Here is a 26,257-nt window from a genome sequence, read left to right on the forward strand (position 1 = left end):
ACCAATTAATGTTTCTAACCTATGTGTCAACATTTTTCGCTCGCCTGTGCATTGGGTATTCATTCGGACTATTTACATTTCTGTTCATTTCATGCTATTTAAATGTTGCCTTACGACATCTTTTTGGCTTGCAGCGTCACAACTTGACAACGAGATCAAATGCAATTAACCGATCCATACCATATGTTTAGGTTAAGGACGTCTAAACAACAACAACTATTGCTCAGATGTAACGAAATGAGATTGAGATTAGGTGATTTATAAACCCCTTACTGTGCTTCTCAAAGTGTGGTCCGCGGACCACCGGTGGTCCGTGAGCGCCCCCTAGTGGTCCGTGAGTATATTGGTAACATTTCACATTTGAAATAAATAAATACATTTAAGTTTTCCGCACTCTCGCGGGAATATCTCCGCCATGGAGCGAGCTTAAGTTTCATGATATAGCCCAGCGCAACACCTTCGTCACACATGTTGCCACTTGTTTGTACCATTTTCACGCGATTTGTAATCTGTTCTAGAAAAACGATGTGCTTTTGGATATTTGTGGAGTTAGGTGGTCCGCGAGTGTTTTTTTATTGGTTAAGTGGTCCTTGGTATGAAAAAGTTTGAGAAACACTGCCTTACTGTATAGGCTAAGCGATCAACAAATCAAAGTCCGGTGCACATTAGAGACTTTAAGGTGCATGGGAACCCGAGTAAATGATGTTAGTTAGTACCTTCAATATATAATTACTAAGAGCAAAAGATCATCTCAAGTATGGATAGTTAAAACAATATATTTTCATTCCAAATCTATTTGGTAATACTCCACGAGATGGTTTTGGAATCCCAGGACTAAACTAACTGGAGCGCCGATTAAAATCTGAGGAATAATCGTTTTATTTCTCATCGTTATACAATATCTATATATATGGACGAGAAAATACAGTGTTTTATTGAAAGTGTCGTCCCCCCACCCCTCATTGTCTCAGTGTTAAGGAGTAAGGATGAAATAGAACAATATATTTTCATTTTAAATCTATTTGGTAATACTCCACGAGATGGTTTTGGAATCCCAGGACTAAACTAAACTGGATCGCTGATTGAAATCTGAGGAATAATCGTTTTATTTCTCAACATAATACAATATCTACACATATGCACGAAAAAAGACAGTGTTTTACTCAAAGCGTGGTCTCATTGTCTCAGTGTGAAGGAGTCAGTGTGTCAGTGACAGCCGCAGCTTAACGCCACCATGTCGTCGTACTGCTTCAAAACCACGTTCTCCTCGTCGTCGAAGTACAACAGGCTGATGGACTGCAGTTTGTCGGGCACACAGCAGGGGGCCTCCACCTCGGCGCTGGACAGTTTGAGGGCGTGCATGATGGAGCGCACCGTGGCGTGGTTGGTGGCTTTGAGGCTGCCCCCCAGAGGGAAGGGGCAGGAACCTTTGCAGTGGTAGGCGTTGTATCCGCGGGGAGAGATGATCCAGCCGGACCAACCGATCTCCTCGAAGTCAACGAAGAGAGGAACTCGCTGGCAGGACTGAGAGCGGGAGTGGGGGGGGAAACCTGGAGACGCTCGCCGCCTCCTGCTGTGAGGGTCCTGGAGCTCAGGGGCCGCAGGGTGAGGCTGACCTGTAGAGAGAGGAGGGGGCACATCGGGTTAGAAGAGCAATATGTATATAAAGCAGGGGTGTCCAAACTACGGCCATTTTGAAGCGGCCCTCAGAAATTCAAAAAGTATAATGGAATATATCACACAGTGGAATTCATGTGTTAATAAGACCACTTTTCAAATAAATTCAGTCAATGAAAGTTAGAAACATTTTCGTACCAATCTAAGTTGATAAGAAAAAAGCCCAATAACTTATTTACAAAACAAGCTTGACGTATACTTCCTGTTTCCCCTTATTATAATCAATCTGAAGCTTGTGTTTTAAGGGATGAGCTAAACACTTAATTTATAACTGAACTTATGAGGCAGTATCACCTCTAGTGAGTGGCCCAACCCTTCGCGTATTTTTCTGTATGTGGCCCTCGTGAAAAAAGTTTGGACACCCCTGATATAAAGTATTACATTTTTGGCATTTTAGATATTCATAGATGAGCTGTTTTTTTTATTTGTATTTTATTTTTAAAACAGACGGTCACAAAACTAATTTGAATGTTTGAATGTCTTTAATTATTATAATTAAAATATATTTTTTGTACATACAAACATTTCCCAAATTGGGATCAATAGAGTACTTCTTATCGTATATTTGTACCTGGAGACGCTCGCCGCCTCCTGCTGTGAGGGTCCTGGAGCTCTGGGGCCGCAGGGTGAGGCTGACCTGCAGAGAGAGGAGGGGGCATATCGGGTTAGAAGAGCAATATGTATATAAAGGATTACATTTTTGGCATTTTAGATATTCATAGATGAGCCATTGTATTGCATTTTTTCTATTTGTATTTCATTTTAAAACAGAGCAACTGTCACAAAGCTAATTAGAATGTTTGAATGTCTTGTCTTTTATTTGGACCCCGAAAAACGGTTATATTTAAAATATATGTTTGATATACTTGTATACAACATTTTCCCAAATTGGGATCAATAACGTACATCTTATCTTATATATATTTTATAATTTGTATCATTTGACTATGCTACTGAACTGCTTATTAAATGACCTCATGTGTTTCACACACCCTCCTTCTTACCCAGGAACGACTGGTTTGACGCTCCTGTCCTCCTGTCGTCGTCGGAGAAGAGGACGAGGTAGGCGTTGGTGTCCATCAGCTCTCCGCTTCTCTTGGATGACGGAGACCTCGCTGACTCCATCCAGCTCCCAGAGGGCAGCGTGGTCACCACCAGGATGCCGTTATTCTCCTGGCTGTTGCGGATCCATTTTGACACCTGACATCAAACACAATCGACGGGTTAACACACAACTACTTCATAAACATCTTAGTTCATTATTTAGTGTATATCTCAGTGCTTTCACATTCATCTTAATACATCAGTGCATACATTCAAGGAAATCACTGGAAGATTGAAATAGGATATCTCTTTGTATAACTCTCTAGATAGATACATAAATACATTTAAAGAATAACTACTCTGGCTCAGAGTACGTGACATTTTTTTTGGGGAGAATTCCCTTATCCAATGATATGTATTATAAAATATATTTTTTAAAACTGATAGATATCATCATAAAACTTCCCACTTTGATTACTTTGATGTGTTTTAGATATTACAAGTGTTCTGTATTTTACATCTAAATATGCTAATGAGAATGTTTTGGTGAATTAAGGAGATATTTTTAGTCAAATATACAAAATTATACTTAAAAAAAACACGTAAGTGTTTCTATTGGATGCTTTCTTTACACTTGTCTGACAGAAGACATGTTTTGGAAATAAAATAACTCTCAAACATGATAAGTGCATGGTCTCGTCTTGAACAAGAACGTTTTTTTACCGTTTGAGTGAAATTGAAGACTTCCCATCCCTGCGTGTGCAGAGGCACCAGTCTGGAGGTGATGAGGTTTCCTCTCCATGGCTTCACTCGGCTGTCCAGAACCTCGTACAGATCCACCTGAGAGTCACAACATGGAGCTGTTACAGTAGTTCACTAAACTGTCACCTTAAAAAGCTATTATTGATCAGAAATTACACAAGTCACTGCATCTACAAAAACCTGCAGACTATGAAGCAAGATGATGGTTCTTTTTGGTCATAGTTATGATTACTCACTAAAATATTGCTCACTAAATATATCTGTCACATGACTCTGGTGATGTTTCCATACTCATGAAATGAAATATCTACATTAAAACAGATTAAATAATGTCACTAAACGACTTTTACCTTGTAGAAATGAGGCCCAAATGACTTTCCGAGGTAAAACTTCTGTTTCTTTCTGAACCAACGAAACTCTGCTTTGATCATTCTCTCCTCTCTGCCCACAGAGGACAGATTGAAGAAGTGAAACCTCTCTCCAGAATTACCTGCAGGCGAAAAAATATCAAACACAGCTTGAGTAAAACATTTAAATACTGTTCTGGTGAAGACATGTAGCAAAGTCCTTAATTGTAGCTGTTTAAATTAGACATGTGTCATGCGTAAACGTGCGTAAAAGCACATATGGATCACAATTACGCACCGTTTATGCTGTTGTTACACGACTTCACTTATTTTTCAAATACGCTGAAGAACCAGGCACGTATGTCAGTTTGACTCACCTTTATCTTCAAAACTCCGCACTGTATTTCCTTCCAGAATCTCCTTCTGGCTCTTGGGTCTCCCCTCGGAAACCGTCACCGCGTTAAAAAGATCCAACATGAACTGAGGCGCCTTTTTGTTCGGAGCCAAGGCCGGTCCTCGCGGTAAATCCTTCAAATGTAACAACCCGTCCAGCTTTTTGCTCCCCGTTTCCGTAGTATCTACCCCGTGCTCCCTCCCCGGTGCCGTCCCCCTGTCCAGAGGGAGCGCGAGGAGGGTGACGTACCTCATCCGGAGCGCGAGGAGCACCCAGAGGCGCAGAGCTCCTGCTGTCATTGTCAGAGAAAGTGAAGTGAGGTCTGCGGGACTCCGGGTGATAACCGCCACCCCGATATCTTTGATGACCCCCCCCCCCCCCCCCCGCATGTATCCAGCTTTAACACCGGGACATGATTGGTGATTGATGATGGAGCGAAGACAAGACAAAGGAAAGGTGAACATCACCCGAGTCAGCCCATACAGATAAATAAACGATAAATAAATGACTAATTCCTCTTTATTTGTATTTCCAGGGTAAAGAAAAGGCCATTTGTCTTATTTCACCCAACTTATAATAATTAATAAAAAATCCGTTTATCAATTGTAATATACATGATACACATATTTGACAGTTTGGCACACAACATAATAAATGTATGTTTAACATCGATGCACTTTTGGGTAAATCAGCCTTATTTATTGAGCACATTTAGTTGCAAAACACTAAATGTGCTTATATTTAAAAGTATAAAGCACAAAAAGAACGAGGAATAAGAATTAGAGCATACATAATGTACAAAACAAGCAAGAAAGGTTTATCGGTAATTATACACGTTTACATCTTTCTAATATTAAATATGAAGGACTTTAATATGGAGAAAGGTGTTTTGTCACTGCTGCATTACAGTTGGTTCATATAACGGGGCCAGACCAAATAAAGTTGTCCCGTTTTGATGTTTTGTCATCATGTGTTTCTGCCTGTTATCAGCACGAGGCCAGTCGCGAGAGAGCAAACGAAGAGCAGAGCTGTGACGCAGATGCAGCGCGTTACTCTGCTTGTTAATGCGCACATTTACCACAAAACTACCACTTACCCCCCCCCCCAACCCCCTCCATTACTGTTTGTCAAGTGACTCAGAGTTAACACGCAGATCAGTGTTTATTCCTCCGTTAAAGATGATCTCCAATCAATCAGCTGGAACTAACACTATTGTTGATCAAATTACACAGGAATGATGATCCCCTCATTTAGGGGCCATTACTCACGTTTTGTGAATTGTTCCCTTTTTCTGAGATCACTTGGAGCCTCACTGTCAGATGAGCAGGACTCTGCAAACAGCAAGATACCAGCAGCATGATGATTGGATTTGCTTTAAAAACTGTATTTGTATCTGTTTTTCATTTGTCTCAAGTCCTTTTTTATGTCAACACTTTGCCTTTGTTACCATGGGAACAAATAAGTACTGATATGTGATGTTATCTGCATTGTATCTGTCTTTTTATGTTAAAATATTAACCTTTCAACTTTGTTATCAGTGGGAAAACAACTACCGATATATGTGATGAATGACAAACAAGAGGATATGGACTGTAACAGGAGGGGAGCAGTGTGTGTGTGTGGGGGGGGGGGTGTAACTATCAACTGAGACGCTAAGGAAGACATTAAAGCTGTAGCACATTTGAATGTATTACTATAAAATGAAAGTACATTTTGGCTGTGTGTAGTTTTGTACGATTTGTATGTATGAGCAAACGGTGCCTTCTCTTAGCGTCTACTACTGCTTTTATTTATTTTACTGCATTGAGAGAAGCCCACAAAATGTTGTTGAACCCATTATGATGACAGTAAAGATATCTCTTCTTCTTCTCCTGTGATGTATGGGATTTTACGCGTGTGCCGTCTGTGTGTTTTTTGTATGACGTGCGACATGTGAACGTATATGAGGCAGTGTGTGTGTGTGTGTGTGTGTGTGTGTGTGTGGGGTGTCCTCAAATGTTTACCCTGCCCATGTGCTGACCGCAGATAGACTTAAAGGGAAGCCCTCTGACGTAGATCCAGGGCTTCACAGCAGCTCTGTGGTGTGCACGTGGCTGAGTTGATGGGTTTATTGAATTATTTTGTTTATTCATATACAGATGTATTTTTTATTATTTATCTAGTTTACCTTTTAATATATTTTAATGTATTAAAGATGTTTATAGAAACATTTGTATTTTATTTTATTTATTGCACATTGTAACTTGAACTTAATTAATAATGTTTTTCATTGTATTCTAAATATCTGCTATTGTTCTTATTGAAGGCATTGTGTGTTTCTGATTGTAATGTTTGATATGTTTTGTACGTGACTTTAATACAATTTGACTTGCCTTTAGGGAGGACAGCCATCAATAATTAATAACTTTATTTGTAATTGTACTTTGAAATATCAATATGTCTTCTCTGAAAACATTAGATATGAACATTTCCCCTTATGTTACTGTATAAGCAGAACTGGGTCAGTGCTTTATGAGACTCAACACAATGTTCGGATGTCTTCTGCTCTCATCTTTTCCTCAGGTTGCTCCTGTATGCATGCAGTACTCTCAACTGAACACCAGATGGAGCTGTTGGATTACGTTTGGTGAAAACAATCTGAGCTGGAACCATCAACACTCAGTATCTGATGATTAATAAATAACTATGATCATATTTAGGTAAGTGGTTTTAAATGCCATGTCATATTTAAGAAAGAAAATGAACCTTATCATTTTGTCCATAAGCAAACCTTGTGATATGATATCCTGAGCAGAGTTTGGATTCATTTATACATACATGTTGCTTGTATTGCATTTTTCTTTAATGATGCTATATGATGTCTAAACTAAAGTATATAGCATCAAAGTAAATTGAACATCCTGAATATGGATTATAATATGACATATGAAAAATAACATGGAGAAAGAATATGTACCGCCATAATGTCATTTGTAAAGATGCCGTCCTCCAATCCTTAACATACAGGGAACAACACATTATAAATCGTTAACTCATGATAAATTAAATGTACTATTAAGAGATATAGTAAACATTTTTAAAGGTGCTTGCAAACTTTCCAAGAAGTGCATAAGTGTTGAATATTTCCTTGAAAACTTCTTTGATTTCCCTCTGAAGACACTGTTAATTATCACGATTTCTTTTTTATATTTGAGGCATAGATGGACATTTGTCCTCCAGATATTTTAGTCCAGTCTTCGCTACATATTTCAATATCTCATTTTAGTCATTTGCAGTATTTTCCCTAAGAGTTTCTGCACAGCAGAGTTTGGATTAACTCATAAATACATTTACGCTAAACAGCAGATGCCAATAGTTGTTGGGCTATATGTCTCAAGTACATAATTTAAAGGAAATAAAACAAATCCTGAATGTGGATGACATTAATTTAAAATGTTGTTTTGTTTTTGAAGATCTAGAAAGAGCCATCATACATACAATGCAATTTGTGAAGGTGGTCTCCCCCGACCCTTAAATAGTGAGAAAAAAAAGAAGTTACACCAGAGATTACATGTAATATTAATAGATAGGAGGCGTGTGGCGCAGTGGACTAGTGCGTTGGTGTTCTGCACAGCGCGTATGTGTTTCTGTATCGGTGCATTAGCTGTTGTCGACCCTCTCACCCGCGGCCGCCTGGCTCCACATCTGAAGAGTGTGCCCATGTGTTAATGACTTCACCTTGTGTTAAAAACACCTCGACTTAGGCAATTAGAGACACATGGAAGGCATTTGCTACAAGTGCTGGCCACTGCTGCTCTGTTTGAATGAATAATGAAGAGGAATACAATCGCAGCAAAAGTGGAAACACATGACGAGGGTGTCGAAAGTCAGCCCGAAGCAGCGTGAGTTTTTAGAAATGCATCTCTATTGGCTCTGACCACAAACAAGCAGGGTCAGCAGGGCTCTGAGAGTTGGTGTCGAGGTTACCGGAGCTGTTAGAGGACTGGAGGAAAGTCTGCATTGCAAGTGTATTTTACCTGTGTATGTAGTTTAGCATAACAGCTGGAAACATGCTACCATAGAGAAGGCACACTGAGATGGGATGGTGCCAATACTCTACTTTTAACTCAAGACATACGTGTATTATTTAATCAGTTTTGCCATTACTTATCTACATTACATCTGCTCAAATATATCGGGCTGTGGAGGCAGAATGCACTTGTTACTGAAAGGCAGCAAGTGGGAATGCTAGCAGCAACTAGCTCTATTGTGCTAGCCTTCATGTGGAACAATGATGAAAAATGGGAACGGAAGGGGCGAAGTAAAACGGACACAAAACAACAACAAACTTTTGCCGAGCCAATTGGAGAGTTTCATCACCAGCACGTGGTAAAAACCACCAATGAGCGCTCAGCTCGAGATACCAGCGAGTCGTTTCCCATCAAGCATTTCGCTCCCGCAGCCCGTGGAGAGGAAGTAGGCTTGTTTGAGACAAGCAAGACCTGCGCAGACCTTCGCAGTTGCGATCAACGTCTTGCTAGTGCGTTGCATGATGGTTAGTCATTTTGTCCGACTTGCTCTGGAGGCCCGCCCACATGAAACTTTGAAATTTCGCGGGACAAAGACGCCCGCAGCCTTGAGAGCGAGGCGCGGCGAGGCGGCGCAGTTCCTCTCCACGGGCTGCGGAAGCGAAATGCTTGATGGGAAACGGCTCGCTGGTATCTCGAGCTGAGCGCTCATTGGTGGTTTTTACCACGTGCTGCTGATGAAACTCTCCAATTGGCTCGGCAAAAGTTTGTTGTTGTTTTGTGTCAGTTTTACGTCGCCACTTCCATTCACATTTTTCATCATTGTTCCACAATGTTTATCATCATGAAATTAATATCTATATATTTTATACTATACTTGCACTGCTTACCGTTTTCATACTTTATATATCTTAGCATATTCATACACACTGTTCATACTGCTCACAGGCTGCTGTGTATATCTAGTGTATTCATACCCCTCACTGTTTATTCATCATTCAATTCATTCTATATGTTATTCTGTAGATTGTGTACATTACTTTTCACTTTACTGCTTGTTGCACCTGGTTAGAAGCTAAACTGCATGTCGTTGTCTCAGTACCTGTAATATGTGCAATAACAATAAAGTTGAATCTAATCTGGAGCAGGAACAAATGTATTTACTTAGTACATATCTTACATTAACGATTAAACACATGTGTGCATTCTTTATAAATGCAAACCGAGTCAAGCCGACTCCGGAGGCAGCGGTATGCACCTTCAAGTTGTTTGCAATCCGCCAAAAAACCGAGAGAAGAAGAAGAAGACGAAGCCGACTCCGAGCTGTCCGACTTCAGGCGAGCTTTTTGAGACCTCCCCCGGCTGCGATCGGCTACTCTCGTCTACTTTCGAGGCGAGCCGCAACGCGTCTCAAACAAGCCTACTGCGCCGCCTCGCCGCGCCTCGTAAGGCTGCGGGCGTCTTTGTCCCGCGAGATTTCAACGTCTCATGTAGGCGGGCCTCCAGAGCAAGTCGGACAAAATGACTAACCATCATGCAACGCACTAGCAAGACGTTGATCGCAATTGCGCAGGTCTCGCTTGTCTCAAACAAGCCTAATATGACTTAATGGTCAACAAGTGTCGCCTCCATCCGGACTACTACTAGAGAAATGCACTTCCACATTGGCTCCACTTTTCAGACTGGAAGTTTGTCCTTGCTCTGGTTGTCTTTACATTTTGAACACCACGTACAAAACTGTCAGTAAAAAGATGTAGAATACAGCGTCAATGACGTCATTTAATGGTTTATATTAAAAAAAACAGTCCAAAAAACATAAAAATGCAATTTCACCCCAAGTATTTGTATTCCTACATTTGGATATAAACCTTTCAACAATGTATTTATGATCATGTGAATATTATATTTGACTGCAAGTAGAGATTCATTCTATTTTCATCGAATGACTTTTGCTTGCAGCTGTGATGCAACACTGCTTTACTTCAACGATGGCGTTGCACGTCCCTACTATGCCTGCATCTCCTCGTAGTCCCTGAGCGTGTTCCTCATCCTTGCAAACTCCAGCACGGTGTTCTCACACAGCAGAGCTGAATCTGTGATGAAGTCTCTGAGCTTCGCGTCCTCCTCAGCCGTAAGAGTGTTGCTGGTGAGAGTGATAATGAAGTCTAACAGTTCCTTCACTTGCCTCAGTGTGTTGAGAGTCCCGTCCACGACTTCCTTGCTTTTCTCTGACAGTGTAGCCGTTTGCTTCAGAAGCTGCTGAAGTTCTTCCGTTTTCATCAGTCCTGTCTTTGCCTGGTTCCTCGTTGGTGTCATTAAGGAGGAGGACTTTTCCTCCAACTCCCGGGACACCGTCTTAATGTCCACCAGGAGACCCTTTAGCAGCTCAATGATTTGCATGATTTCTTTCCCCAAATCTTCAATTTTGATGATACTCATGATCTCTGTCATGGCCTTGGTAGCATTTGCTGTAAGAGCCCATATTACTCCACAGATTGCTACCATGCCTCCTGTGATGCATAATGCCAGTTTTCCAGGAGCTGGTAGAAAAGCTGCAGCTAACCCCACGGTTACTATTCCAACTCCTTCTACAACTGCCCCATGTAGTCTGGCTTTGTTCAGACTGTTCTGCACAACTTTTAAATTGTTAGATGATTCTACAAGTTCATCTGCAATGGCTTGCATTCTTGTTTTCTTACTTTCATACTCCTCAATAAATAGTCTCCCAGCTTCACAGAGGTTGATTAGCAGACCGGACAACTGGGGTGGAAGCTGTTTGAGCATTTTTAAGAATGACTCTGATCAATCTGCTTGGATTTGTCTTTTTAAAGCTGATGTATGTGGCCTACAGGTGATAGACTTCAGTATTTAGTGGGTGTTTTGTGTTGATTGTCGTTCAGATCCTTCACAGTACCTGTAATTTGATAGGAGGTTTATTAGTTACACTTCACCAGATACACCATCTACCAGAAAACCATTAAAAAAAATTTTTTTCCACATATTATTACTCCTTTAAATAGAACCCAGTTCAACAGAAACCCAAAGACAAAAACAGAAGTGACATACATGATAATGTGTGTGTGTGTGTGTGTGTTGAGCTGTTTAAATGGGGCTACTTACACATGAAGGTTATATATACACATTGGATATTCACTCTGTCGCTTTAGATGTTCTTGTTTCTGTAGCATTGAATCACTGAAAGATAAAATACAGAACTTTTCATTTATTTCCACAAGCTAACATTCAATAAATCGATAAATCTGTGGTTTTGTGCCAACTAGATGACAACATCTGCAGTCTAAATACAACCCGGTATCACGGCAAGACGTGAACATGTGACGATTTACCATGCTGGGAGACGTGAAGATGTCACGATGTCATCCCTTCAAACGTGATAGTTACACGGTATTATTAACATGGCCCAACCAGTGGAGAAATACCCGGAAATGCCAAACAAATGCTGTACCACGACGGTCAGTTGTTATTGTCAATATTAATATAATAATGATTTATTTTTTAATAGTCACACTCGATTACGCCGATTTTCTTGTTGCCCCAGCTGGTCGACACCTCTTTGAGCAGAAACAAAGGCTACATTAATGTATTAAATCGATGTTAATCCATGCGCGCGGTTGTGGAATTAACGGACGTGACGTTGTGCTATTGCGTTGCCAGGCAACAACTTGGCTTCATGTTAATTTACAAACTCTTCAACTGGAACCGTAGTTGTATTTAAAAACATTTTAGAAGGCCTCACGAAATACTTTAATGTAAATTGAAATGTGAAGGACTGTGTGTATAACAAAATACATCCGTCATAAACAATACCGGAAACAGACGTAGGCAAGATCCTCAGCTCGATGATTGGATGGTTTAGCCGCAAAGCACGTTGGGATTTGGTGTTTATGTGATGTGAAATCCGAAAACATTTAAAAAAATAAAAATAATACTTTATTCCGAGTGTGCTTGCTTTTCTCTTTGAAAGTCATCACATAACGGCATTGTAATACACGGTTCGGCTGCATTAAATATTAGTTCTCTATTTATAGAGCCCTGATGAGAAGACTTCTAGACAAACAGGAAGAACAGCCACGGAAACTGAATATGTGACGTGGATCCAGTGGCGTAACTATCGATGGTGCAGCCGGTGCAACGCACTGGGGCCCAGAGCCGGCCAGGGGCCCAGAGCCGGCCAGGGGCCCAGAGCCGGCCAGTGGCCCAGAGCCGGCCAGGGGCCCAGAGCCGGCCAGGGGCCCAGAGCCGGCCAGGGGCCCAGAGCCGGCCAGGGGCCCAGAGCCGGCCAGGGGCCCAGAGCCGGCCAGGGGCCCATGCAAAAAAAAAAGTCAAAAAAGAAAATAAATATTTTTTTGGCATTGACCGTCAAAGTAACCACGCAACCTAAATTAATTTGTCTGTCCAATGACCTTGCTCCCTTTCATGTCATGTGATACCTTGCTTGACGAGCGAACCGTTTAATCAACCTGTCAAGTGCGGTAGCATTATAAAAAATGTAATAGCTGATAGAAAGGGACACCTATTGGTTAAAGCACATTATTGAATTTTATTATTAGATATTAATAGGATCCCTATAAAGTATATTCATTACTCATTATTCTCAATAAATCTAAGATGTTGTTTAATTGCTGATATATTTATGATCCACGTCATGTTTTCAGTTCTTCCTGTTTGTCTGGAAGTCTTCTCAGCAGAATAAATAGAGAACTACGGCGGATATGTAATATTTAATGCAGCTGAACCGTGTATTACAATGCTGTTATGTGATGACTTTCAAAGAGGAAAGCAAGCACACTCGGAATAAAGTATTATTTTTTAAAAATGTTTTCGGATTTCACATCGCATAAACACCATATCCCAACGTGCATTGCGGCTAACCATCCAATCATCGAGCTGAGGATCTTGCCTACGTCTGTTTCCGGTATTGTTTATGACGGATGTATTTTGTTATATACACAGTCCTTCACATTTCAATTTACATTTACATTAAAGTATTTCGTGAGGAGAATGATTTTAAATATAACTATGGTTGTAGTTGAAGAGTTTGTAAATTAACATGAAGCCAAGTTGTTGCCTGGCAACGCAATCACACAACGTCACGTCCGTTAATTCCACATCCACACGCATGGATTAACATCGATTTAATACATTAATAAAAAAATAAATCATTATTATATTAATATTGACAATAACAACCGACCGTCGTGGTACAGCATTTGTTTGGCATTTACGGGTATTTATCCACTGGTTGGGCCATGTTAACTATACCGTGTAACTGTCACGTTTGAAGGGACGAAATCGTGACATCTTCACGTCTCCCAGCATGGTAAATCGTCACATGTTCACGTCTTGCTTTGATACCGGGTTGTCAAATAACACAAGGAGATAAGTACATTAACATAAAAGTATTGTCCAACATAAATATTTGAGTCCTGTTCATCTAATATGATTATGCAATCTTAAACGTAACATTTTAATTTCAAATCACCATAATATACCAAAACAAACTTAACTTAAAATGCACCTTTGTACGTCTTTTATACATGAATATGTGTCCCCGGTGTGTCAGGGAACTCACCAAGTGTCAGAAAACACAACCCTCTCTCTTTTCCTCCATACCCAAAATCTCTAAAAACGGGGCTTTAACGGATCTGATACAGACTGATACAGATTTGAAAATAGTCTGACGTCAATGACGAGGAGCTCCACCAATCAGGGGAATGAGAGGTTGGCATGGTAACAGCATGGTAACATGACGCTCGGCCCCTCCTTTGCAGGGGGGCGTGGTCAGCTGCAGCGCATGCAAAGACAGGGTGGAGGAGAGCGAAATAGAGCGAAATGAGGCATGGCTAAAATGCATGATCTGTTTGGTATTTTGAAAAAGAAAATGTATAAATATACCTTTATATAGGTATGGCCCTACAATATATTATTCAAATATAGCATGATAGGTCTCCTTTAAGCCAGTTTAATATTTAAAGAAAAAGTAATTTAAACATATTTTCAAAGGATCTAATTGGCTGTTCAGGGCATTACTTTTTAATATTACAAACCAAAACAAAATCTCATCTGCATAATGTGAATGATGAATTATTCTTGAAATGAGGACTAATATTATTGCTTATATTATAGTATTAAATTGACATCTATACAAAAACAAGACTTTGCTACACATTAAACAAAAGGAAATGAAGTAAGTCAGAAACATATTAATGTATGACTTTTAAAATGACTTACATGATGGTTGATCCTCTACGTTGTCTGTGCCTTTTCACAAAATACAAAGCGCTCTGTCTCTCTTTGGTCCGATGCTTGTTCCTTATAAAGACTTCAGTCACACGGCACTATTGTCAAACATTCCAGCATTCATCCGTCATTCAAACTGACTTTATTTATGAAAGAGACAGTAATTGGGGTTGCTATCTGTCAGTCAGGTTTGTTAACCTGAAGGAAATCCATATCTGAGAAAACTAAACTGAAAGTAAGATCAGAGCTTGAACTTTTTGAAAAACAAAACAAAGATTAGCATGAAGTACACTTTGCATAGATACAAATTCAACTCATAAACACTGACTTCTATGAGATATTGAAGATCTTAGTGATTGGATGTATTGTATACCGAAGTGGAAATGAAAGGACAGTCATTTCAAGGTGTGACTCAGCAGTGAAAGTATTTGACTATAGTCCTAAAATGTTTCCGCCCTGTCTAAGATTTTAACACTTGGTTCCCTGACATGAAAACAAAGACTCAGATACGTCTTCAGATGCCTTAGACCAGGGCTATTCAATTAGTTTGGAATGGGGCCGGTTGATGAAAATGATCCAAAGCAAGGGGCCGGGAAAAAAATGGCTTGAAATATGAGCAATCATATTAAGAGCTTCAGATACAGTAAATACTACAGCAGGTCACCCTTGAAAAAGAGATCAATGATCTCAATGAGATTCACCTGCATAAATAAAGGTTTGAAATGAAATGACTACAACAGCATAGTGGAGTGCATATATTTTGTTTAATTAAATCAAACATAGCCCCAAGGCCTTTATAAATGGCAAGTTCAGAACTCAGTACATGTGAAGCTAATATAACCATCAACATCATTAGATTTAGATTAAATTATCTAATAATTCACACAAAATAGCAATTTAGGGCCAGACACAAACAACAGTGCATATTATGGTATAATAACAACAAAGACAAGTGAGCCATACCACATCAATTGCTTAATTAAAAGCAAAAACAATTATCAAAAGACTTGTATTAATTACCAAACCACAACACACAGCCTTTTAAAACTCAAACCTTTTTTGATTAACATAGTGATAACTGACATACAGTATGCAACCAACTTGGCAGATATGTGCCATCTAATGAGAGAAATTGCATTTTTTCGATTTAGCAAGAGCAGGGAAGTCGGGAGTATACGTTGTCATTAGGGCTGTAGCGATACACTAATCTCACGATACGATATTCAGCTCACAATACGATATATATCACGATATTCAGCCAACGATACGATTCGATACGATTCGATATAATTCGATACACTTATATCATTTTCTGAAAGATTTTAAAGGGACAGTGTGATTTTGGTGACATCTTGAGTGTTCCATTGACTTGGATTGAATTAATTCAACTGAAAACTGAAAGCATCAATTATACAATATGGCTCTGACAGAGAGTCTACAGCTTGCAAATGCTGGACAAAATGAATCAAAAGACGTGGTGAGAAAATTAGTTTCATTTATTGAAACAGTGCAAACTGTAGCTTACAAGCCTTTGAAACGTAAGTACATAAAGTGCAGTATCACAATGGAGAATTAAAAGGTGCAGCAGGTGGCGGAACACGGGGATTTGAATGGGACTTGTTAGAAATTAAAATCAATGTTTTGATGGCATAAAGTACCTTAAACATACCGTCAGTTTAAATGCTGTTTTATACTGAAAAATCAGAAGTTCTTGTGCACAACCAGTTGTTAAGCTTTTATTCTGAAAATCCTTCATCTCCGGTTAGCATTTAGCATGTGGCTAATATACCATTTACTATAGAGGTGAATTTAGTAGCGATATGACACGGAGTGTTGCACACCGAAACCTACAGATTTCAACACTACAACTATAGACGTCGAGATATTATTATTGCTGAATATTAAATGAAGGTACAGTTTATTTGAATACGTTTGTTTACAGACGTGGGTAGCATGACACAACATCCGGGACTACCGGAAATGATACCAGCCGTGAGGTATTTTTGGAGTATTGATTACAGCGTTTAAAATGTATTAAATGAAAAGTCATGAAAGAGATAAGGAGGAGAAAAGGCGTGTTTAGTTATATATTTAATGTACAATGTCTGAATCCTCTGTAATGCGCAACAACGAACATTGGAGACGTGGAGGGCCGCCCCCCAGCAGCGGAACACAGCTGTTTTTCTGACTGACCCATCTTCTGCTTGTAACATTACCGCGCTTTTTATTAATTAAAGTATACATTTGAACCTTCTCAAAGACTCAATTAGTCTCCTTTTTAAAGCTTCTCTCCTGGATGCGAGAATAACGAACACAGTTATCAGACTTAATGTATCGATACCCGCGGCTGAAATATCGATACTTTCTCGGAAAACTAAATATCGATATATATCGCAGGATCGATTAAATTGCACAGCCCTAGTTGTCATGGCAATACGCATACAGTGATGCAGATGCTGGTCAGTGAGGGATGCTCGATTATTAGTTTGTATGGCATTAATGTGTGAGAATGCCGATTCCCACGTGTAAGTCGAGCCAAACATTGTGAGGACAAAAAGTGCAAGATCCCTTGAATGAGGGAATTTCTCGTGGCTGACTTCATGAGTCCAGAACTTTTCAGAACCTGCCAGCTGAAATGACTGTTGCAGGTCATCTGATGACTGAATGTCAATGAGTTCGAGTTGTAAAGACGCCTCATTTAATGTCACAATCAGCTCCTTTGCTTTCAGTGCAAACTCCCCCTCTACATTCACAGAGAAAGGGTCCTTCACAAATCTCATCACTTCAGTCGGGAGACTGAAATGTTCCAACCTCGCGGCAAAGTTGGTTTTCAATGCGTCCATAAATCCAATCATCACCTCGGTGATTTGTAAACCTGCAGTGCGCAGTGTTGGAAAATGGAGCATTTTGCCCGGACATAAATCCGCAAAAAAAAGTGTGAGCTTTTTTTGAAACGCATGGAGTCTCTCCACAAGTTGTGTGACCATTTTATCTCTGCCCTGCAGCTCCAAATTGAGTTGGTTCAGATGTTGGAAAATGTCGCTCAAAAAGCAAACTCATAATTCTCTATCAGACACAGAAAGGCGTTGGCTTTTTTATGTTTTGAATTGCGGAGTTCTCCGATTTTGTGAACTTAAGGAGGAGATCATGGCGTTTCTAAACGCCATGATCTCCTCCTTAAGTTCACAAAATCGTTTCAAGACGTTTCCTTTGCTTAGCCATCTAATGTCACTGTGCATGAGAACATCATTATATTGAGCTGACATGTCTGACAACATCTGGCGGAAAAGGCGGTGCTGTAAACTGGAGTTACAACGAATAAAGTTAATAATCGCCATGACAGAGTCCATTGTGTTTTTTAACTCACCACTCAGTTTTGCGCACAGGAGGCTTTGGTGGATGAGGCAATGAAGCGATCTCAGCTGTGGAGCCACATCTGCCAGCCTAGCGGACAGTCCCTGTGTTCGGCCCGACATCGCAGGGGCCCCATCCGTTACAAGCATGTTAATACGATCCAATCCCAACTTGTGCTCCTTGAAAAACGAAACCACTTTGTGGAACATCACCTCACCGGTCGTGTGTCCATCCAAAGGAATTAATCCAAGTAGATCCTCCCGAAAGCACTCACCATCAAAACATCTAACATAGAGGCACAGCTGTGCAACATCGCTGCTGTCAGTGGATTCATCAATAGCTAGCGACATATCCTCCGCCTTTCTCAGTTTGTCCAAGAGAATCTCAAAAACGTCCGATGCAAGGGTCTCCACTCTCCTTGATGTTGACGTGTCAGAAATCGGAATGTTCTTAATTGAGTCAATAACGCTTTTTCTGATTTTCTCATCTGCAACCACTTCCTCAATTGATGCAAGCATACACTCTTTGACTGTCTCTGCGTCCGTAAAAGGCCTTTTCTTTTTGCCTAATATCCAGGCCACTCGTAGGGACGCTGCGGTAGCTCTCTCTTGGTCAGTGCAAGCCCGAAACAGGGAGCTACGTCTTTGGTCATAGCACGAAGTTAGCCCCAAAATCTTCTGGCGGCGAGCATTAGAGCCCGCTGGAAAAGTGGCGTCAAAGTTGGCGTGAGCTGTCTTAAAATGCCTTCTCAAGTTGTACTCTTTACACACCGATAAACACTCATTGCAGATTAAACACACGGGCCTCCCACTGACATTTACACACAAGTACTTCTCTTTCCACTCGCTGTTGAATTGCCGGTTTTCGGTGTCAACCTTTCGTTTTTTTAACGTAGAAAGAGACATTTTGATATCCAACTATGCTGACCAGGTTTGATTAATCGTACCATTGGCGCGACACCGTCGAAGGTGCGCAAGCTTGTAGTGAAGGGCAGCGCGAGCCGCGAGGACGCAATAAATGACAGGAGTTGCTAGTAGGTGGGTTCGAAACCCGAGCCCGCCAAAGTTTTCAGGCAATGTCTTCCCCTCTATCTCTCAATGTAACACCCTCTCAGGAATAAAGGCACTCTGGTCCCAATTTTTTTTTTAATTAAACTTTTTAATTTTATTTTTTTACTTTTTAACATTATACTCAAAGGGCCAGTAAATATCACCCAGGGGCCGGATTTGGCCCGCGGGCCGCCAATTGAATAGCCCTGCCTTAGACAGAAAGAACATTTCAGATATTTATTTTAATATATTATAACTTGAACTTGTACTACAAAAAACAATCATATATACAGTCGTGGTCAGAAACCTGCAATTGTTTATATTTATATATATTTGGATATACACCTTTCAACAATGTATTTATTATTACATGTTACTTGTTAGACGCTTTTATCCAAAGCGACTTACATACTCAATACCGTGGGCGATCCCCACAGGAGCACTTTGGGGTGAAGTGTCTCAGGGACACAACGACATGCTGACTGCAGTGGGGTTTGAACCTGTGACCCCCTGATCCCAACACCTACGGACAACCCACTACGCCACATGCCATCACCATTTATGATCATGTGAATATTATATTTGACTGCAAGTAGAGATTAATTGCATTTTTATCGAAGGACTTTTGCTTGCAGCTGTGATGCAACACTGTGCTTAACTTCAACGATGGCGTTGCACGTCCCTATTATGCCTGCTTCTCCAGGTAGTCCCTGAGCGTGTTCCTCATCCTTGCAAACTCCAGCACGGTTTTCTCGCACCGCAGAGCTGAATGCGTGATGAAGTCTCTGAGCTTCTCGTCATCATCAGCCGTTGGAGTGATTCTGGTGAGAGTGATAATGAAGTCTAACAGTTTCTTCACTTGCCTCAGTGTGTTGAGAGTCCAGTCCACGACTTTCCTGCTTTTCTCTGACAGTGTAGCCGTTTGCTTCAGAAGCTGCTGAAGTTCTTCCGTTTTCATCAGTCCTATCTTTGCCTGGTTCCTCGTTGGTGTAATTAAGGAGGAGGACTTTTCCTCCAACTCCTCAGACACCGTCTTAATGTCCACCAGGAGACCCTTTAGCAGCTCAATGATTTCCATGAATTCTTTCCCCAAATCTTTAACCCTATCCCTACTGAGGATCTCTGTCGCTGCCTTGGTAGCATTTGCTGCAACAACAGTCCCCGCCCAACAGACTGCTACCATGCCTCCTGCGAGGCATAATGCCAGTTTTACAGGAGCTGGTAAAAAAGCTGCAGCTAAACCCACGGTTACAACTCCAAGTACTTCTAATGCTGCCCCTAGTCTGTATGTGTTCGTTGTGTTCTGCACGCCTTTTGAATTGTTAGATATCCCTACAAGTTCATCGGCAATGGCTTGCATTCTGGGTTTCTTACTTTCATACTGCTCAATAAATAGTCTCCCAGTTTCACAGAGTTTGTTTACTAGACCAGACGAATGGGGTGGAAGCTGTTTGGGCATTTTATAAAAGACTCCAATCCATTATCAATTCAATCTGCTTGGATTGATCTTTTTAAAGCTAATTTATGTTGCCTAGGTGATGGACTTCAGTATTTCTGTCCCCTGGGTGTTTTGTGTTGATTGTCTTTCAGAGCCTTCACAGTACCTGTAATTTGATAGGCTTATTAGTTACACTTTCATTAAGATACAACATCTACCAGAAAACAATTTTTAAAATCATTTTCCACACATCTGGACTCCTTTTTAAATAGAACCAAATTCAACAGAAACCCAAAGGAAAAAACAGAAGTGACATCAATGATTGTGTGTGTGTGTGTGTGTGTGTGTGTGTGTGTGTGTGTGTGTGTGTGTTTAAATGGGGCTACTTACACATGAAGGTTATGTCACATAGTATATTGTCGCTTTAGATGTTCTTGTTTCTGTAACATTGAATCACCGAAAGATAAAATACAGAACATTTCCTTATCCAGTTATTATTCATAATAGGCTTATGCAATATTAAACGTAAAATGTTAATTTAAAATCTCATAATCTATACCAAAACAAATTTAACTTAAGCCAGTTTAATATTTAAGGAAAATGTAATTTAAACATATTTTCAAAGGATCTAATTGGCTGTTCAGGGCATTACTTTTTATTATTACAAACAAAAACAAAATCTCATCTGCATAATGTGAATGATGAGTTATTCTTGAAATGAGGACTAATATTATTGCTTTTATATATTATAGTATTGAATTGACATCTATAAACAAACAAGACTTCGCTACACATTAAACAAAAGGAAATTGAGTAAGTTAGTAGAAAATTGAAACATATTAATGTATTACATTTAAAATGACTTACATGATGGTTGATCCTCTCCGTTGTCTGTGCCTTGTCACAAAGTGGAAAGCACTCTGTGTCTTTGGTCCGATGCTTGTTCCTGTTAAAGAGAACTTCAGTCACATGGCACTGTCGTCAAACATTCCAGCATTCATCCGTCATTCAAACTCTCTTTACATATTAAAGAGAAAGTAAACGGGAGTCATTGGGGTTGCTATCTGTCAGTCAGGTTTGTTTACCTGAAGGAAAGTAAGATCAGAGAAAACTAAACTGCATCGGCACTTTCGGCAGGTTATTCTCATGCTGCTGTTAATCTGGAGATCAACAGACTTTAGCGGCTCGCGCATATGATTATATAATCAGACAACGTCCGTTAAAAAACATTATAACACATAATGAGAGACGTTCTGCAGTCAGGAGGGGCGTTTCACCGACGACAAGTGTTCTTACTTTTATGTAGCTGACGGATAATTTTTACATTACACGACACTGTTCAACACTTCATCCTGCTTCACTCTTTAACTAAACAACCGCGGATGTCTTGAAAGACTCTTTCGCTTAAATTTTTGAAGGTATCATCGTTCTTGTGACACGTAAATACTACGCTTCCTATGTTTTGGTGCGGACTGCGTTCACACCAGCAATGAACCACTCCAGAGTTCGCAAGCAAACGCTCCGAGACCACCTATTTTAGCGGACCAGAGTCCGGTTGTTTAGTTCATTTAAGAGGTCTCGGATTGTGTTCACGCCGACCCAAATGAACCGCACCAAGCGGCTAAACGCACCAGGGTTCGATTCAACCGGACTATTACAAGCCAGGTGTGAACCTACGTGTGTGCGTTCACACCTGGCTTGTATAGTCCGGTTGAAAAGTAACGACATTACTCCCAATATTAATTGAAATGCTTTTGTGGATTTAGAAAATGATTTTATTGATTTAAAAAATAGTTGTATTGATTTAAATTGACATGCATCCGCTAAGAAAAATAGTCCGTTGTTACTGTTTGAACTAACGTAGCAACGGCAGGAACTGCTTCGATAGCGTTTTTGAGGAGCTTTTTGATTACAGATTTGAAAACATCGCTGCTTGCTTTAAAAGTAGCACACTTCATGATGTCAAACCTTGGAAAGTATCTAGATATCCCTGCCCTAATGCCAAAGTAACTGGCAACTGAATATGTGGATCCAAATCAGATGCATGAAACACATTGACTTTTGTAGATCCCAGGATGTATTTGTCATCAGCAGGTATGAATCAAATGTTAGGGTATCAATGACTTCTTGTAAACTAACATTTGTTGTTATGCAAGTCAACAACGAGATGTCACTCCACTGCAAAAGAAGAACAGGAATGATCCAGCTACTGAACCCAGTTGGATTCTTTAGGACTTTTTCTGAGCAACCATTCACCTTCATTGATTCAGTATAAAGGATGGCAACAGCAACAACATACACTAAGGTCAACACAGGTAAAAAAGCTCAAGTGGATACAAATCAGATGTACAATTATGTACAGGGAGGCTATGGCTCAGTGCGTTGGTGTTGGGATCAGGGGAGCACAGGTTCAAACCCCACTGCAGTCAGCATGTCGTTGTGTCCCTGGGCAAGACACTTCACCCCCACAGTATTGAGCAGCAGGCCGGGCGGCAGCAGCAGTTTCAGGCTGGACAGACACATCAGGAAGGAGAGCAGCAGCTTCGGGCCCAACAGCAGTGCCTCCAGGTCGGTAAGCAGTTGCTTTGGGTCTTTTCTTGATCATATCTAAAAATGTACCAAACAAAGCACATTTGAATCAGGATTATTATTTTGAACATGTTTTCCTTCATATATGAACTGTGTCTCACTTGCCTTCTTCCACAGCCTGGCTCGCAGCTACCAGGGGTCAGCATCATCCCCTGGCCACGAGGAGGAGTCCAGCGTGCTCGTCTGAGGTTAGTGAAAACAAATGTAATGATAATTTGATGCCAGTTTTGAATGACCAAAATAAAACAACACATTTAGCAGGAGTGCTGATATTGATGTGACCGTATGATGTGACCATGATTTGCAACTCTTCCTGTGTGCGATCCCCTGGAGCTTGGGGATTCAGGATGCGGAGAACTGGTGTCGCCATCTCCATGCTTCTCACTGTAATGCCTGACAGCATAGACAAAAACAACATACACAACTTGTATACCAAAAAATGTTAGTTTACAAGAGGTTTGATACCCTAACATTGCTTTATACCAGATAGACGGATACTTTAACTATCCCAAATGTGTTCAGGCATTCAAACGGTGGAATAAAGTATTGACACAATTACATTTGAATAAAATAAACCGCAAATAATATAGGCTATAAGTATAAACGTGCAGTATAAAACACATCAACAGTAGAGAAGACATATGTCACAAATAATACCTATTTTTTTACTGTTGATGTGTTTATACTATACGTTTATACTTGTACTTTATATTGTTATGTAAAGTATAGGTATCAACGTGTATGTATTTATACATGAGTAATAGTCTGTTTTTGAATGCAAAATAGAAAGTCGAGGGACATGCATAACGTCAAGTTAATATCATTAAAATGATTAATGTTAAGGCATGAGCTGGTTAACCCGAAATTAGATAGAGAATGACAAAGTATGGCTTAAAATGTAGTGGGTAAAGTCATTGAGCGATGCTAACCTTTAGCTAGCGTCAACGCTAACGGGGGACGCAGTGCCTGTCACTTTGAACAGTAATGACATGATATACTGTACACAAGATAACACGGATAATGACAAAGTGTGCCTTAAACTGTAGCGGGTAACGTTATAGCATATCAAATTAGAGTTTTGATAGATATTTCACTGAAGGACGCTGTCCCCAAACTAGCGGCCGTTAGCAGTAACATGGCCGTGGCCCGTCGGGTCATTGCCAAGGTACTACAGTAATGAAAAACTAAAGAAGACAGAAATGTTGCCAAAGTATGTGTCGTGGAAAGTATACTTTACAGAAAAATAAAGTATAAAACGTACCTGTCAACCCAAGTCTTCGCTACTGCTGTTTCTCTCGATGGAGATTTGCATAGCGGAGAGCCCGCCCACTCCAAACACTCCATTGGACAGTACGACTGTAGACTTCCAATCACATGCGAGTACAGTGACTGTAGACAGTCAAGCCTTCTGATTTGCCAAAAGTCTACAGTCGGAGTCCCGCCTCCAAACTCCATTGGACAGTACGACCGTTGACTTTCAATCGGATGGAAATGACTGTAGACATTTGTCGAATCAGTAGGCGTACCTGTCTACAGTGACTGTGGACATTGCACTCCCGTAGACCCGAGCTCTTAGTAGAGATGGCAAATCCGGATCCTTTTACGGACTCAGGGTCTTCTGAGTCAGTCATTGAAGAGATCCGGATCATACGAGTCCTTTGAGTCATGAGTCAGCATCACCAAGAGTGTAGAAATCCTACCGGTGAAACCGAAAACTTGTTGCATTTCACGAGCATATTAAACTGACGTTACATTAACCTCCGCTACACAGTGTCTTTTGCTTTAATAGAACATGTTGATCACAAATAAAAAGGGTTATTTTGCGATTTGGCGAATCTGAGTCTGCTGTTGACTCGTGCATGACGACGAGTCTGCTGGACCTCTGGATCTGCTGCTATACGGTTACGGCTCTGAGTCCGCACGAGTCTGCTGTGTTTTGCACAGTGAGTCAGGATTTGAGAATCTGAGTCTGTGAAGTTCCGCTGACTAACTCGTAGGCTACTGTCTCTCTCGATCATTGTCCTGGATTCACGGATCCCGCCCGCGATTTTGATTAAGTCCATTATGTTTCCGGCTCTAAATGAAGTTTCAGTGTAGACTTTTAACACAATTGTCATGTTGTGCAACAGTCTACTGCGTGTAATAGCTGCATTTCCAATAAGGATCTTACTTGGCAAAACGTTTATTTTGAACATAGCACACAAAAAGAAACAAACAATGACAAATGATAGAAAATTGCAAAACAGTTAGAATATATAAAATGTCTTAATTATACAATTATTATTAAATTAAAACACAATTGTGCCACATTTGCTTTAGTAAAGGAACATATTAAAATAACTATATACATATAATGCAAAACACTTATTTTTTAAAATGCACACACAACAAAATCAAGCATATCTTCACCCAGTATCTCCACCCATGATAAAATAACTATGAAAAATAAGAAATTAATTAAAATGAATATATATACATATTTGGGTCATGAAAACATTGTGTATGTAGATCTAATCATATGCCCCCCCCCCCCCCCCCCCTATTTTTTCATGGACTGCGTAATCATTGCAATACTGGTGTTTGTATGTGTTAAATGTGTGTAAAGTCGTGTCTTTTGCTTTAATAAAACATGTTGATCACAAAAAAAAAGGGTCATTTTGCGATTTTGAGAATCTCAGTCTGCTGTTGACTCGTGCATGACGACGAGTCTGCTGGATCTCTGGATCTGCTGCTATACGGTTACGGCTCTGAGTCCGCACAAGTCTGCTGTGTTTTGCACAGTGAGTCAGGATTTGCGAATCTCTGAGTCTGCTGTTGACTCGTGCATAATATAGCCGCGGGAGCCGGGTGCTGGAGGAGGGGCTACAACATGTTTACCGGCCGCAGCTATGCTCGTGCACATGACGAGTTTGGATCTCTGGATCTGCTATGCTATTACGGTTAGGATTCATAATTTACGGCTCCTCTGAGTCCCCACGAATCTGCAGGAAGTTTCACTGATCCGCATCCCCTCCCCTGAGCCAAACGATAACTTCTGGAAGCTATCCTACTTGCTAAAGGGTAGGCAGATGGACTGGGGTACGTTGTAATGTTATTTTACATGTTATAAAGAGAGTAGCGAGTGACGCAATTTATAGTTTTAATTTGTACGTCACACCAGGTGTAGGACTCAAAGGACTCGGGTTAATGGAGAGGGGAGACTCGTCACGACCAGCTCATTTCTAGGATCCGTGTTAATGATCCGGATGAATCAGGACTCGCCCATCTCTAGCTCTTAGCGATCTCCGAAGCACCCTCCCCAAGATGAGGCCCCACGCAGTCTGCGTGATCTGCCT

General features: G+C 40.5%; 2 protein-coding genes across 6 annotated transcripts; both read right to left on the minus strand.

Annotated features, from left to right (window-relative positions):
* Nucleotides 1–1,082: 1,082 nt before the first annotated feature.
* On the minus strand, nt 1,083–4,567 carry LOC117532373 (bone morphogenetic protein 2-like). The gene is made up of 6 exons (XM_034195688.1): nt 4,208–4,567; nt 3,834–3,973; nt 3,445–3,561; nt 2,682–2,877; nt 2,249–2,314; nt 1,083–1,616 (listed from the first exon to the last, which is right to left on the minus strand). Exons 1-6 carry the CDS (start codon nt 4,521–4,523, stop codon nt 1,207–1,209), a joined length of 1,245 nt encoding a protein of 414 aa, XP_034051579.1. The 5' UTR covers nt 4,524–4,567; the 3' UTR covers nt 1,083–1,206.
* A 5,562-nt stretch (nt 4,568–10,129) lies between these two features.
* LOC117563174 lies at nt 10,130–24,498 on the minus strand. 5 transcript variants are annotated; one of them, XM_034241369.1, is made up of 6 exons: nt 24,449–24,498; nt 24,184–24,311; nt 21,201–21,279; nt 20,724–20,773; nt 11,352–11,426; nt 10,130–11,145 (listed from the first exon to the last, which is right to left on the minus strand). In XM_034241369.1, the coding sequence occupies exon 6, from the start codon at nt 11,013–11,015 to the stop codon at nt 10,239–10,241; it is 777 nt and encodes a 258-aa protein (XP_034097260.1). In that variant the 5' UTR covers nt 11,016–11,145; nt 11,352–11,426; nt 20,724–20,773; nt 21,201–21,279; nt 24,184–24,311; nt 24,449–24,498; the 3' UTR covers nt 10,130–10,238. The 5 variants fall into 5 exon arrangements, 4 of the variants coding, with proteins under 4 accessions (XP_034097260.1, XP_034097253.1, XP_034097268.1 ...); XM_034241362.1 differs by having other exon boundaries at nt 24,184–24,492; XM_034241382.1 differs by lacking the exons at nt 10,130–11,145; nt 11,352–11,426 and adding an exon at nt 19,338–20,499 and having other exon boundaries at nt 24,184–24,492.
* Between the last annotated feature and the right edge of the window lie 1,759 nt (nt 24,499–26,257).

Source organism: Gymnodraco acuticeps, unplaced genomic scaffold (genome assembly GCF_902827175.1).
Source record: "Gymnodraco acuticeps unplaced genomic scaffold, fGymAcu1.1, whole genome shotgun sequence".
Classification (NCBI taxonomy): domain Eukaryota; kingdom Metazoa; phylum Chordata; class Actinopteri; order Perciformes; family Bathydraconidae; genus Gymnodraco; species Gymnodraco acuticeps.

Bases quoted from the DNA above. Each gene is read 5' to 3' on its own strand.
- LOC117532373 (XM_034195688.1), bottom strand. From the start codon at position 4,523: ATGACAGCAGGAGCTCTGCGCCTCTGGGTGCTCCTCGCGCTCCGGATG. The intron at 2,878-3,444 runs GTAAAAAAACGT...GTTTGATGTCAG, and splicing joins TCTTCAATTTCACTCAAACG to GTGTCAAAATGGATCCGCAA. The intron at 2,315-2,681 runs GTAAGAAGGAGG...CTCTCTCTGCAG, and splicing joins GTCAAACCAGTCGTTCCTGG to GTCAGCCTCACCCTGCGGCC.
- LOC117563174 (XM_034241369.1), bottom strand. From the start codon at position 11,015: ATGCTCAAACAGCTTCCACCCCAGTTGTCCGGTCTGCTAATCAACCTC.